The sequence below is a fragment of the Ixodes scapularis genome, unplaced genomic scaffold (genome assembly GCF_016920785.2).
Source record: "Ixodes scapularis isolate PalLabHiFi unplaced genomic scaffold, ASM1692078v2 ptg001358l_1___fragment_6___debris__unscaffolded, whole genome shotgun sequence".
NCBI classification, from domain to species: domain Eukaryota; kingdom Metazoa; phylum Arthropoda; class Arachnida; order Ixodida; family Ixodidae; genus Ixodes; species Ixodes scapularis.
Genome location: NW_024610144.1, coordinates 59934 through 72737, shown reverse-complemented (window position 1 = coordinate 72737; position 12804 = coordinate 59934). Strand labels below are relative to the sequence as shown.

At 42.3% G+C, this 12804-nt stretch overlaps 1 protein-coding gene across 1 annotated transcript; it reads left to right on the top strand.

The window, feature by feature from the left end:
* The first annotated feature begins 211 nt into the window (after positions 1-211).
* On the top strand, positions 212-3549 carry LOC120849670 (evasin P1168). Its single transcript, XM_040221888.1, has 3 exons — positions 212-277; positions 1999-2089; positions 3298-3549. Exons 1-3 carry the CDS (start codon positions 225-227, stop codon positions 3472-3474), a joined length of 321 nt encoding a protein of 106 aa, XP_040077822.1. The 5' UTR covers positions 212-224; the 3' UTR covers positions 3475-3549.
* The last annotated feature ends 9255 nt before the right edge of the window (positions 3550-12804 follow it).

Sequence of the window (12804 nt, the reverse complement as noted above, 5' to 3'; positions counted from 1 at the left end):
TCACACCTCGCATGCCTTACGCCGCAAAACGCGCACATGGTAAGAAAGGTAAACAAAAAGCTGTTTACTTTAAACATGTGCTTTTGGGGGCGAGCTTCCGTAATGTAAGAATGACGTCAAACGAAGGTGGGTTTAGACAGAAAAAATGTACGAGTGTCAGGTTTGCTAATATAAAACCCAGAGGTTCTTGAATGCTCCAACATAACTCAGACAAAGCTCTTGAAATGGAAGTCAAAATATTTACCTTTTTTCAAATCGCAGTCCTTGTTGCCTTTGGGTAAGAGAGCATATTTATATTTTGTCGTTTTCAAATGTTTTTGATATAAATTGAAAACAAGATTGAACTCGCAAGAATATCTGATCGATAATTTAAAAATGCCGTATTGCATTTCGGATTCTAAGTTCAGTTTGTTATTTATTACCAGGTTCATTATTACGCGCCGCCGTGACTTTTTCCCGTTTAATGATAAAATAGCATTTTCTTTGTCAACACTTACGGAGATGAATGTTGGGAATCCGAATAAAATATGTCTGTTTCAAATTCCAACATATTTTTGGAAAATTAAAAGCTGAAAGAGTGGGTCTGTTGATCAGCAGATCCATTCTTCTTCTAGCCGACGTAGGGTAATTCGAAATAAAATGAACAACGGGTCAGAAGAATCGACTCGTAGGCAGCGATATATATTGACAAAGATGCGAATGAATATTTTTTTTGTTCTTTTTCGAAAACGAGTACTTTTATGGCGTTTTTAGCGTATCATATTCCTTGAGAAGTCAATATACAAAAATCTTCGTTGACCTCCACTTTTAGCGCAGTGACGTTCATGTTAAATCTTATGAAAGAAAAAAATATCATTACGAGAGTATAACGCCCAATTCAATAAATTTATTCAACATTAAAGCGTATCCAACCTCTTATGAATTTTATAAAACATCAATCTTATTTCTGTGTGTAGTACACCTCGTGATGTAGGCGCCTCAAGCAAAGGTTTTCTAGACATGGAACGGATCCGATTTGTGTTTTAAACGACATCGGGTTTCTTTAACAGTCAATCGTCGGATATTGTTTTTTTTTTCAATGCTGTAATATGAAAAAAGATATACAAAACTGTAAATATCAGAACACATAAAACTCCAAACTTGTAAAATACAGGTCCCGACTGACATGTTTGTTTAAGTAGAATCTGCGTATGTGAATACGCATTGAAGTTTTGTAAATGACGCGGGATGGATCATTCTTATGTTTAGGAATACTCAGTATGAATATTAAAGCTACGCATTGAATTGTTATAAATGTACGTGCACAAAAACTTGCTTAATGTAGCACATCCTGATATCTCTCCGTTGATAACTTCCGGCGGTGCTATTCCAGATCTAAAAGAAACTAGGCCTATTAAAGTGGTATAGATAAGACAGGGTAACTGGGCTAGTTGGTATAGGTTAATCTTGAAACTGCTCGAATGCGGCACGGAAGGAAAAAAAAGCGGACGGTACAGAGCTTGTACCGTCAATTTCTTTGTTCCGTCCTTGTACCATTTGCACTGTCTCAAGTTTAACTAGCATATATGACTTAATATTCGCATGTTATACGCAAACGACAATATTTTTGGGGGGAATGGTATTATGGAAGTACGATGATGGAGCAGGAATGCGTGGCGTCATATCAAGGACGGCAAGTTCATTTAGAGATTGCCTTGAACAATAACACTGACAAAAAGGCGATGAGTTGTTTAATGTTTCAAAATTTAGTAATATGCTCAGCTGTGTATTTTAAATACGTTTCTAACATTAAATACAATCCTGCTTTGAATTATGTTTCATAAATCGTTTATATATGATCAATTGAATCTTGTAAGTAGTTTAATTTTAGCGCATCGTATCACCAGAAGAAAAATGCTAGAGAGATCGCTTCCTGCTATGCTTGTCGAATACCTTATTAAATCAGTTGAACCTCGAAGGTTTCAGTAGGTATTTATAAACCGAATTATACTTTTCCAGCATCCATTTAATTTCTGCGGAACAAGATAAAGATGGAGACGAAGAAAGCAAGGAATACGAACTATTTACTGTTGAATACTGCGGCACGAATGTAAGAAAATTTTAAATTAGCTTAATAGATGTATTTTGGTGCATCTTAAAGGTGCGCCTACTAAACACAACTGCATTTAACATAAAAGGTTTTTTCAAATAACAAAAAGACCGAGTTGCATGAGGTTTTCGTGTCGCCCCTCTTTAGCACCGATGCTTGACCGGTTATGTTTGCCTATTGCAGAGGCTCGGGCTAAATTATCTGTAGACTAAACAAAGAATCGGTGTCCTATTTTGCACTCAGAGACTGCAAAATAGGGCTCCGGTTCTTTATTCCGCTCTTTTAAAGAAGTACAATATGTATGTCGTGTAAATAAAATACATTTACATGGAGCCCAAGTCTGTTAGTCGCCCGAGGATTGGAAGTATTGCTGGGTGGATTATCTTCGGAATTGCTCAACCACTGATACTGATCTAGATTGGCTCTGTTCATTTTTTTTTTGCTTAATTATTTCTAGTTCTAGAATACATCAGGTGTACAAAACTACAATTGTGCATTTTCCTTTTAAAATGGCTTTAGTCTTAAACACGTAACCTTATCTTTACCTCTTGAAAAATTAGAAGCATATGCATACAAATACATTTATGTTCATTATTAAATTTATATTTTCAACGCGACACTTTTTTTTTTAATATTTCAAAATCAGTCATATGGGTAGAGGCGAGGGACCGTTCTGTGAATTTTTCTGTATTTGCCTTTTTAACTTATACTCAGTTTTTGAAATGTCACAAAATTAGTGAGTTTATTTATATTTGGGTTTGAACAAGTTTAAAAACATCTCAAGAGAATTCGTATGTATTCCACTACTAATCATGTGCACAAGTTACTTATAATTCAGCTGTAGATATTATTCGTTGTAATAAGCACTAGTCGTATTTTCCCCAGTTTCAAAGTGCTTATTATAAAATATTAAATGAGGCACAATTTACAATCCTGTAATATAAATGCAGCATTTACGTTTCTCTATAGCATAGTATTGCAAAGTGGTTTCCCAGGGATACTAAAATAAATTGTGGTACTTGCGCAGCGAGCAGTTAATGGGCGAAAAAATGTACAAGAGATTGTACTTCGCATTATGTAACTAACCACTATGTAAACTAAGAGGTGCCAAGAAAATGCAGAAAAGACAAACCATCATTCTATTTACAACGCCTTATATAACAGTTTCTTAATATATAAATAAACGTGTTCATTCTTTTTATTTCCAGTGCACGCAACTTGAAAATGGAAGCTGGACACCATGCACTGGAAAAAACGGAACCTGTAGATGCTTTCATGAAAGCGATAAAAAAGTAGGTCTCTGCCTATCTACCGATTACACTGACTTCAATGATTATCCCTATCCAAATAGTGAGGAGATTAAAGCTGCATCACCTTTACCCTGAGGGGAATTGATAATTTTGTCCCAAACACGAAAACAGAACTGCAATTAAGAGTCCTGCAGAATTTTATATATTACATTAGACTCCAACTCTATCGTATAAAACACAAATAAATAAATAAATAAATAAATTTTGAATCAAATATTTGTCTCTCTATTGGTGGGATGGAGGAAACCTGGGGTGGTTTATTAACAATATAGAAAGAGCGATGTTCTACCTTTTAACTCAAGCAAAGTTCCAACAATAGCAATTCATATTGGCTCCTACAAAGGGTAGTGATGAGGAGATATTTTTCTCAATTACTCGATTTCCTTTATGAGGTTAGTTCGGCTTGGGATACACATATTTTGCATAGGTGAGTATGGTAGAAATTTATTTTAAAATAATACAAGTGGAATTTAACGCGACCCCTTCACGTGGATTCTCCACCTGCAGCCAATTCAGCCATACTGACAGTGATTAAATAAATTATAATGCCAGACACGCCTCCCCTAATTTCCCAAGACAATTAAAGTGTGCCCAAAAGCGACTAGAGTATCGATAATAATAAAAATACAAGTGTTAAGATTTTGAAGTTCCGTGAAAATTGATAAAACTCGATAATCATCCACCTCCTTTTGCTGGCCTGCAACCACTCCAGTTACAAATACGCGTTCTCGTTAGCATATGCTATAAATTTGAAATTTTCATAACGAAAGATATTACCAGATTGGCATCTACCCTGCAAAACAGTCTACGATTGTACAAAGTCAGATAGCATGCAATCTGGGTAAAGGTACGCGGCAATAAAGCAAAAACATAGTTTTTACACGTAGGAATCATTTTAACGGGCTAAAAGCAGCCGGTTTATTTATTTTTTTTTTTTAAGGAATAGGAAAGCTGTCCGAGCAGTCACTGGCAGCGCGCAGACGCACTGCGCGATACATCGCCCCCTTCGACGGTCGCCAGAAGCAATACCAGGTAACGAGATACGGCGAGACCAGGGCGCCACTGTCAACTACATTACGAGCAAGCACACCCAACAGAACTTCAGTTCGGCAGCAGTGCGCACATTAGAAATCGCCTAATAATCTCTGTTTTCCACAATTGAGAGTTAATTACTTTGCTGTAAAAACCTAGAAAAACTCGCACTGCTTCCGGAACAGCGCCGATTATTCGTTGATTGAAGTGTACTGACGGTTGAAGTTCTTTCCTGCCGAAATTAGTAAAAAGTGCATAGATATCGGGAGAGCCCTTGAAGATCTAAGACGCGAGCTGATGGCCGAGCTCAGGACCATAAAACATAGCGTTAAGTATTACATTGACACTTGCGACTGCGTAAATGAAATCAAAAACCAAATGAAGGAACTACGAAAATAAGTACAGGAACTTACACAAACGAACGAAGAGCTTACCTCCGAAAATCGCAGGTTGAGCGAAAGAATCGAAGAACTGGAGCAATATGAGAAGAGCAATGACATTGAGATCAAGAGGCTGCCCGAAACAGGTGACGTGTACGATGTCGTTAAACGAAACGAAGCACGTGAACATTCTCTAAATCACTAACATGTCCGATGTCGAAAAAAATAACGAATGAAAAAAATGATAGCACTTTCGGAGTGCATAAAAACTGAAAATGGACGACGATATGCGACTTGATTGTTATTATTTTGATTGTCAAGCATTCAATAACAAGTATAAAAACAGGAAGGGACAGTTCTCGACTATACATTTTAACATGAGGAGTGTTAAGAATAAAGTAGAGGGCTTTGAAGTCTCATAACACTCTCGGAGTTTGGAATTCGATGCTATAGCACTCACGGAAACATGGTTGACGAAAGAAGACATACTACCACAACTTTAGGGGTACTCGTGTGAAAGTCTCAGCAGAGAAAAGAAGAGAGGTGGCGGCATAGCACTTTATTTTAAATACCACTTCCAGTACCAAGTAATTGATAATTTAATCAGAATAGACGAAAATGTTGAAAGTCTATTTGTAAACATATCGAACGTAGTAGTGGCTGTTTTGTACAGATCGTCTTCCGGCAATATGTTTGAATTTATGACTTTTCTTGATTGTGCACTATGTTATCTTGGAACTGTAACAGCTTTATATTTTATTCTGGGAAATATAAATATAGATACAATTTTGTGACGATCTACATGCGAGAGAAATCCGCGATGTCACACACCAGCATGCCTGTAGCAATGTAATAACACTACAAACGAGGGTGACCACAGACACTGCAACGTCTCTTGACGTCTGTGTTACAAAAATTGATAACAGTCAGACTACGGCAGGTGCACTTTTGTACGATATTAGTGACCATTCGGCTATCTTCTGCTTAGAATCGTCCTTAGCTAAGGAAAGAAATAATTGTACAGAAATCTTTTGACATCGCACCATAAATGAAGAAACCCTAAATCATTTTGGCACCCTTATAAAGCAAGAAAATTGGAATGACATTTTCGGAGAGGATAACACTTTAGATGCCCATAAAAGCTTCTTGGCTAAATTTAAACGCTGCTATAATTCAGCTTTTCCTTTACGGCGAAGTAAAACAGGACATAAAAAATATGAAAAAAACATGGATAACGGGCGACCTATATAAAAGGATAACATAAAAAAATAAAAAAAATATCATGATTTTATTTAGTGTCGTAATATGTTCGCCCAATTTTTAAAAAAAAAAGAATCAAACTAAACTCCGACCTAAAAACGGCTAAATGTGATTACAATCAAAATAAATTTGTGCATATTAATAATGATCATTAGAAAGTATGCGACATGATTAACAACGTTACGAATCGAAATCACGTCCATTCTAGTGTGAAACCAATCCTGATAGATGATGTCACGTCACCGGAAAAGAAGTAGCAGATGAAATGAATCGACACTTCGTTAACATAGGAACGTATAAAGGGAAAATGCAGATATGGAGAAATGCGTGCTCGGAAGAAATCAACTAGAATCAATCATGTTTATTCCAACAACGCCGTTGGAAATCGACAGAACCATAAGAGATTTATAAAATGATGTTGCCGCTGGGGATGACGATAAAGCCGAAGTATATATCCTTATATGGCACATTATTAAGCAATATTTGCAAGATTTCCAAGGTTAATCGAGAACTCGCCACAGTGTCTTGCACAAGAAAAAACAGTACGTAGCTTGACAAGCTTATTTGAACAACAGTTAAGTGAAGAATGTCCACTTGGGGTCGTATAAAAACTGGAAAACTAGCTGTTGTGTGAACAAACGCAATTAATAGATACACTTTGTTTCGCGCGACGCAAAGGTTAACGCACATTTCTTTTCTTACGTGAATTTGCAATATTTTAGAGCCTTCGCTGAATGCGTGAAATGAAAACGTAGAAGTGAGTTTTTTAAATCATGTGAGACAGTAACATTTGTGATGCTTGCAAACTTGCGTGATGCAGCATGCACGCGCGCGTACTTGATTTGGATAAAGACGAAGCAGTTCGTTCCTACTTACTGAGCCCGATCTGTCCTGGACTGATTCATGGTGTCACCAGTGGTTTGAACGTCCTAACAAGTGCGTTAGCTGCCTAAATCACGAAGGGGCTGAAAGTGCCGGGGCCCTCTCTAGTTTACAAGAAACATTGCTGAAAATTGCCGACGTTTCAATCAACCGCTGGATATCTTGATGGCTGCAAAGCAATGTCCCACTAAAAGGAAGGAGAAGCAGAAGATTGCAGTGCTGCAGCATGTCGCTGGCAGGCAGACCGTGGAAGTCTACGACACCTTCAACCTCGAGGGAGAGCTGACCCACGCGGTCGTCGTAGAAAAGTTTTAAAGCTACTGCTCTCCCAAGACAAATAACTTGCACAAGCGTTACGTATTCAGATTGCGGGTACAAGCAGAATGTGAGCAGCTTGATCTATTCTACCGCGACTTGTTGTTGATAGCCAAGACCTGTGAATTTAGTAGTTTGAGCGATTCAATGGTCAGGGATCTGCTCATGTACTGTACCGCGAGAAAAAAAAAAAAAAAAAAAACTACGGCAAAGATTGTTGCGAGAACAAGGCTTGTTCCTTGTCAGAGCAGTCGAAATATGCAAGGCTGAGGAAATATCAGCGAAGCAAAACTAAGCTTCCGGCAAGCCTAAAGAACTCGTACTCAGTATCAACCAGACAACAAAAAGGCGTTCAACGGTGCCAGCACAAGTAACAGCTAGACGAAGCCACTGTGAAAAGTGCATCGGCATTTACCGAGGAGCGGGCTGTCCAGCAGTGGGAAAGGAATTCCGAAACTGTCAACGCCAAGTTCACTTTGCGGGTAATTCCAAGCCGAGTGAACGCGATCATCACCAACGACGTCACTGACGAAGAAGCCACGGAAGTTGGGATCGACATTAAAAATCTAAAACTGGGCATGCGCAGCGCAAGCAATCAAGTAGCGTGGCTGGAGCCGACGAAGGATGCCGGCAAGAACGTCGTCCTGAAGACTGATACTGGCGCGCAAGCTAACTTGATGCCTCTATCGCTGTGGAAACGCGCAGGCACGAACGCGAATTTGCAAAAAAAGCACGGGATTTTGCGCAGTTACAGCGGCGGATTAATTGCGTACGCAGGAAACGCAGCTTTAAGGGTCGTTTGCAACAACACGGCAAAGGTCGTCGATTCCTTAACTCTGAAGAAGTCACGTGCACCCATCCTCGGTATTTCATCCAGCGAAATCCTTGAACTCGTGAATTGTGTTTGTGCAATTTCCTGTGACGACGCGAATGCAGTAGCATTTAAATTTCCGTACGCGTTCCGCGGTTTGTGTTGTGTGAAACAAGCGTACCATAAGGCACTAAAGTACGCGGCCAAGCGAACGTTTCAAGCAGCTCGATGAGCTCCCCGAGCGTTACGACAGACACTGGAGAAGGGCCTTAAGCGCTAAATCACCTTCACCGTCGTCCGGAAAATGGAAAAACCAACAAATTGGGTAAGTCCTTTGGATATTGCGCTTAAGAAAAGTCGGGCAGCTCAGGGTATGCTTCCATGCCCCGAAGCATTAACGAGTGTGTGAAGCGAGAGCATTTCCAACTTCACAAAAGAGAAGACATCGGGTCAAAGCTACCGGGTGTACGGTGGTTTTCAACCCTTATGCAAACTTTCTAGTTTATCAAGTACCCTTGGATGCGGAGACCGCCAGAATATGTACTTTTGCCACGCCATATGAGAGACACCAGTACCTCCGGTTACCCTTTGGATTAATATCTGTGCCGGAAGTGTTTCAAAAGGCGATGTCGCGTCGCAAATACTCGAGGGATTACCCGGAGTGAAAATATATATCGACGACAGTCTCGTGTGGGGTAGAACGCAGAGAGAAAGAGAGACAGACAATATACTTTCTGGAAGTCATCAGGCATGACTTCGGGTGTTCACCCTGGGGTGGTCCCTTTCTCCGGCGTCCCATTGTCCTTGCACGCCTCATCGGCTAGGATAACCAGCTGGCGCTGATCCTCCGCGTCCAAGACTCTAAAGTCCGTCTCCCAGTAATCGAGGCGGTTTCAAAGTCGTGCTGCTTCTTGTGATTTTGGATAGGGTAGATGGTGTCTCGGCCCCGTTGACAGTTAGGGCATGTGGGTGAGAGGTAGAGCTGGGGTAAAACAGGTTGAGACTGGATTGCGTTAGGTACGTGTTGGTTTCGAGCTGACGCCACTTGACCTTTTTCTTTCAGTCAAGCGTATAAAAAATGAGGTTGTGGTAGAGTGCGCTGTTACTCCCGATAGTGAATGGTGATGCTCTTGCAGGTGGTGAGCTAAGTGGATGGGTCCGGTTGCTGATCTGGGTGTTCTTCCCCTGAAACCATGGCACGGGCGTCAGCTTCTTCGTGTACCAAGTGATGGGTTGGACATTACCCCTCACTTCGGTCTCCGTACGGGACGGAGTCCAGAACATGCTGATAATCCGCTTCCCTTCACGTGGTGTGGTGGGTGTCGAGGATGTTGTGAGCCTCCGGGCAAAGGAGAGCCCATAGGTATGCCCGGCAGGCGTCTTGAGATTCCGCGATGATGTAACGGGGGTGCTAGGTAACGGCCAGAGCAATAGCCACCTGCTCCCCTATCGTGAACTTTTCTCCCCTAGTTGTGTGTTGAGCTGTAGCATGAGGGGTTTCTTAATCATTGTATGCCACGGCTACCACTTCACCGGCGCTAAACAGGGCTGCGTCTGCGTGCGCTACGCTGTTAGGGGTTTTGTTTTGTAGCATCCTGTTACGTGCTCTGTCACGTGCTTCTCGCCTTCCCTTTGTTTCCTGGGGTGCATGCTCTTGAGAAGTAAGCGGATGTCAATGAGGGACCTCCAAGCCGGTAATGTTTTCCTGGATTGTTCTTCGACATAGAGGGGGGTGAGATCTAGTTGGAAGAGGATGGCCCTCCCTGGAGGTGTTTTTGCCGAGTCTGAATAGTTGGCTGACGTGGTGGGCCTCAACCAATTCTGTGAGGGTCTTGTGGGCGCCCAACTCCATGAGTCTTTGCGTGGATGACGAGGCTGAACGATGCAGGGCTGTTTTGGTGACATTTAGTATTGTTGTTTTCAATCGGGTTTGTTCCGCTTTGAGGAAATTCATGTATGGAGCCACATAGACTATGCGAGATATGTTGAAGGCTTGCACCAGCCGAAGGGTGTCTGTTTCCCTCATTTCCCTAACTCTAGGGGTTACTACTGTCCGAATCATTTGTCCTAGCTGGTACAATTGCTGCTTGAGCAGGTGGATGTGATGAGTTCATCGGTTGTTGGCTTGTATGTGAATGACCAGGAGCCGGACTGGCTTCTCCGTTGGGTATATTTTCCGCCTTCTATGGCGAGGTACGCTTGTTGAATTGTGCAGTTTGAGAGCTGCCTCTTTTTTAAGGGGATCAGTTCTGTCCTTTTGGGTGCACATCTGAGGTCCATGATGTGCACATGTTTCGTTGTAATGTCTGCACCTTCCTTGAGCGTACATTGGAGCCAGTCCAGAGAGTCCCGTTGGAGGTCCACAAGGTAATGTCGTCTGCGAAGAAGGCCACCTTGAGATTTGGGATCTGTTGTAGTTTATGCGGTAGGTTAAGAAGAATGATATTGAACAAAACTGGAAAGATGACTCCCCCATGGGGTTGCCCTGCCACCGATCTGGAAGGGTTTGTCTCCAAGTCACCTATCTGGATTTGTGTTATGCGTTCAGTTTGAGGAGGATCGAATGCAGTTGTATGCGTGCTCGCCGAAGTCACTGTTGTTGAGGGTAGAAAAGATCCCGTCGTGGAGCACGTTATCAGCGCCGCTTTGAGGTCCAGTGCCAATATGTCTCTCTGGGTGTTCCGGGTGGTCTTGCCGAATACGTCCTCTTTTAGTTGAAAAAAGACGTCTTATTTACTAAGGTGTCGCCTGTGGCAACCATTTTATATGGGAATTGCTCCGTCTCTTCGAGGAAGTTTTAGAGTCGCCTTAGGTAACTTTTTTAAAATAACTTGCCTTAGTAGGAGTTTAGGGAGATAGGTCTAAGTTTTCCCATGTTGAGTGGTTTGCCTGGTTTTTGAATGAAGGTCATGGTTGCGAGTGTTCATTCTTAGGGAATGGAACTTTGTTCCTAGGCGTGGTTTATGTGGTGTAGGAGAAAGTCTAGACCGGCATCATCCAAGTTCGTCAGAGCCTTGTACGTTATGAAGTCGGCTCCAGGTGCGCTGTTTTTACTCTTCAATGCCAGGGCTTCTTTGAGTTATTTTATGGCGAGAGGCTAATCCATTGCCGTGCTGTGACGGCCGGTGTAGTCCATTAGTGATGCCTTATTGCATTAAAGGTAAAGTGCCCAGGCTGCCCAGAAGCTGTTGGTGGGTGCCCTTGTAGGTATTGAAAGTGCGGGTGATTTCCCTTCTAACCTCCGATTTCCCTTTGGTGGGGTAAATCAGTCGGCGAAGAAGGTTCGATATTTGCTTGAGAGAACGGCGGCCACTGACCCCGTCACATAACTCTAGCCAGTCTACTTTCGCCATCTCGCTGGCATAAACAGCAGCTTTGGCGCTGAATTCTGTGATGTGTTTCCGGAGTTTTTCATTGCGTCTTTGTCTTTTCCATCTCTTGCTCAGCTGTCGGCGGGCTTCCCAAACGTGAAGAAGACGCTTGTCAATATAGGGGGTGCCTTCGGTAGTGCTAAATTTACCGGTGGCGCTGCGGATGTTTTTTTTTTTTAGTTAGGTTGCCCAACCACTGCAGTCTGGGTCCGTTCATGAAGTGGTATTCCGTTTTTTTTTTTTTTAATTTATCCTAGTCCGTGTGACGTGCTTGGCCAATATTTGCCTTATGTTCGGTCCCTGCGGCTGCGATTTGGGTGATCTTGTGGTATGATTTGAGATTTTCATTAAAAAAAAAACCCAGGTGATATTGAGTTTGGCTGGCTCAAGCATGAAAAAGAGGTCAGGGCATGTATCCCGTGCTCTGCTTGTTCCTAGCCTGGTTAGTGTGTCATGGTCGTTGAGAAGTTCGAGGTCTTTCTTCCTTTGAATTCTAAGAAGTTCGTGGCCCCGGGGTGAAGTCCAGTTGTAGCCCCATGTCTGGTGTGCTGCGTTGAAATCGCTATGATAAGGAGTAGGGAGTTCGGTTTGGCTGTAGCTAGTTTAATTGCTTCGATGAATTTGGCATCCAGGCCCCAGGGTTTCTTTGCCTTGGGTTGACAGCAACAGTTGAGAAGGAAGAGACCCCCTTCCTCTTTCTTAGTCGACTTGAGGTGAACCTAGATGATTGTGTGTTCGAGGCCTCTCTAAACGATGGATATCTGCAATGTTGTTCTTGACTAGAGTGGCTGTGACGTTTCCCGTAGGGTCTTCGTAAGAGACGAAGCCACGGGATAAGCGTGGCGCTGCTACAAGCGGATGAGCAGGGACGGCAGCTAGCGGCCTACGCCTGAAGAGGCCTCTCTGGTGCGGTGACACGCTGCTCCAAAATTGAAAAGGAGTCTCTTGGAGTGACGTAAGTTCTTGAAACATTTCACTACCTCATGTACGGACCCGACTTCTAGTGGAAACCCACCGTAAACCTCTGATTGCGATTGCACAAAAGTGTGTTGAAGATATGCCACCGCGATTGCAGCGGTTCTTACTGGGCTCATGAAGCATCAGTTCGAGCTATTGTACATCCATGACAAAGACTTTATGGTGCCAGACGTCATTTCTAGAACGCTTTTCGAAGGACGTCCAAACGGCACGGAACTGACCGATATCGAAGTGCATTTATTGGAGGTACAGCATACCTTGTAAGTGAAGCAACCAAGGCTCAAATGCTGTATAAAACTGTTCCGGACACTGCTCTTACGGAGATAATTAACTATCTGCGGGGAACAGTCCCGTCCAGGGACAGTATATAGCTTTT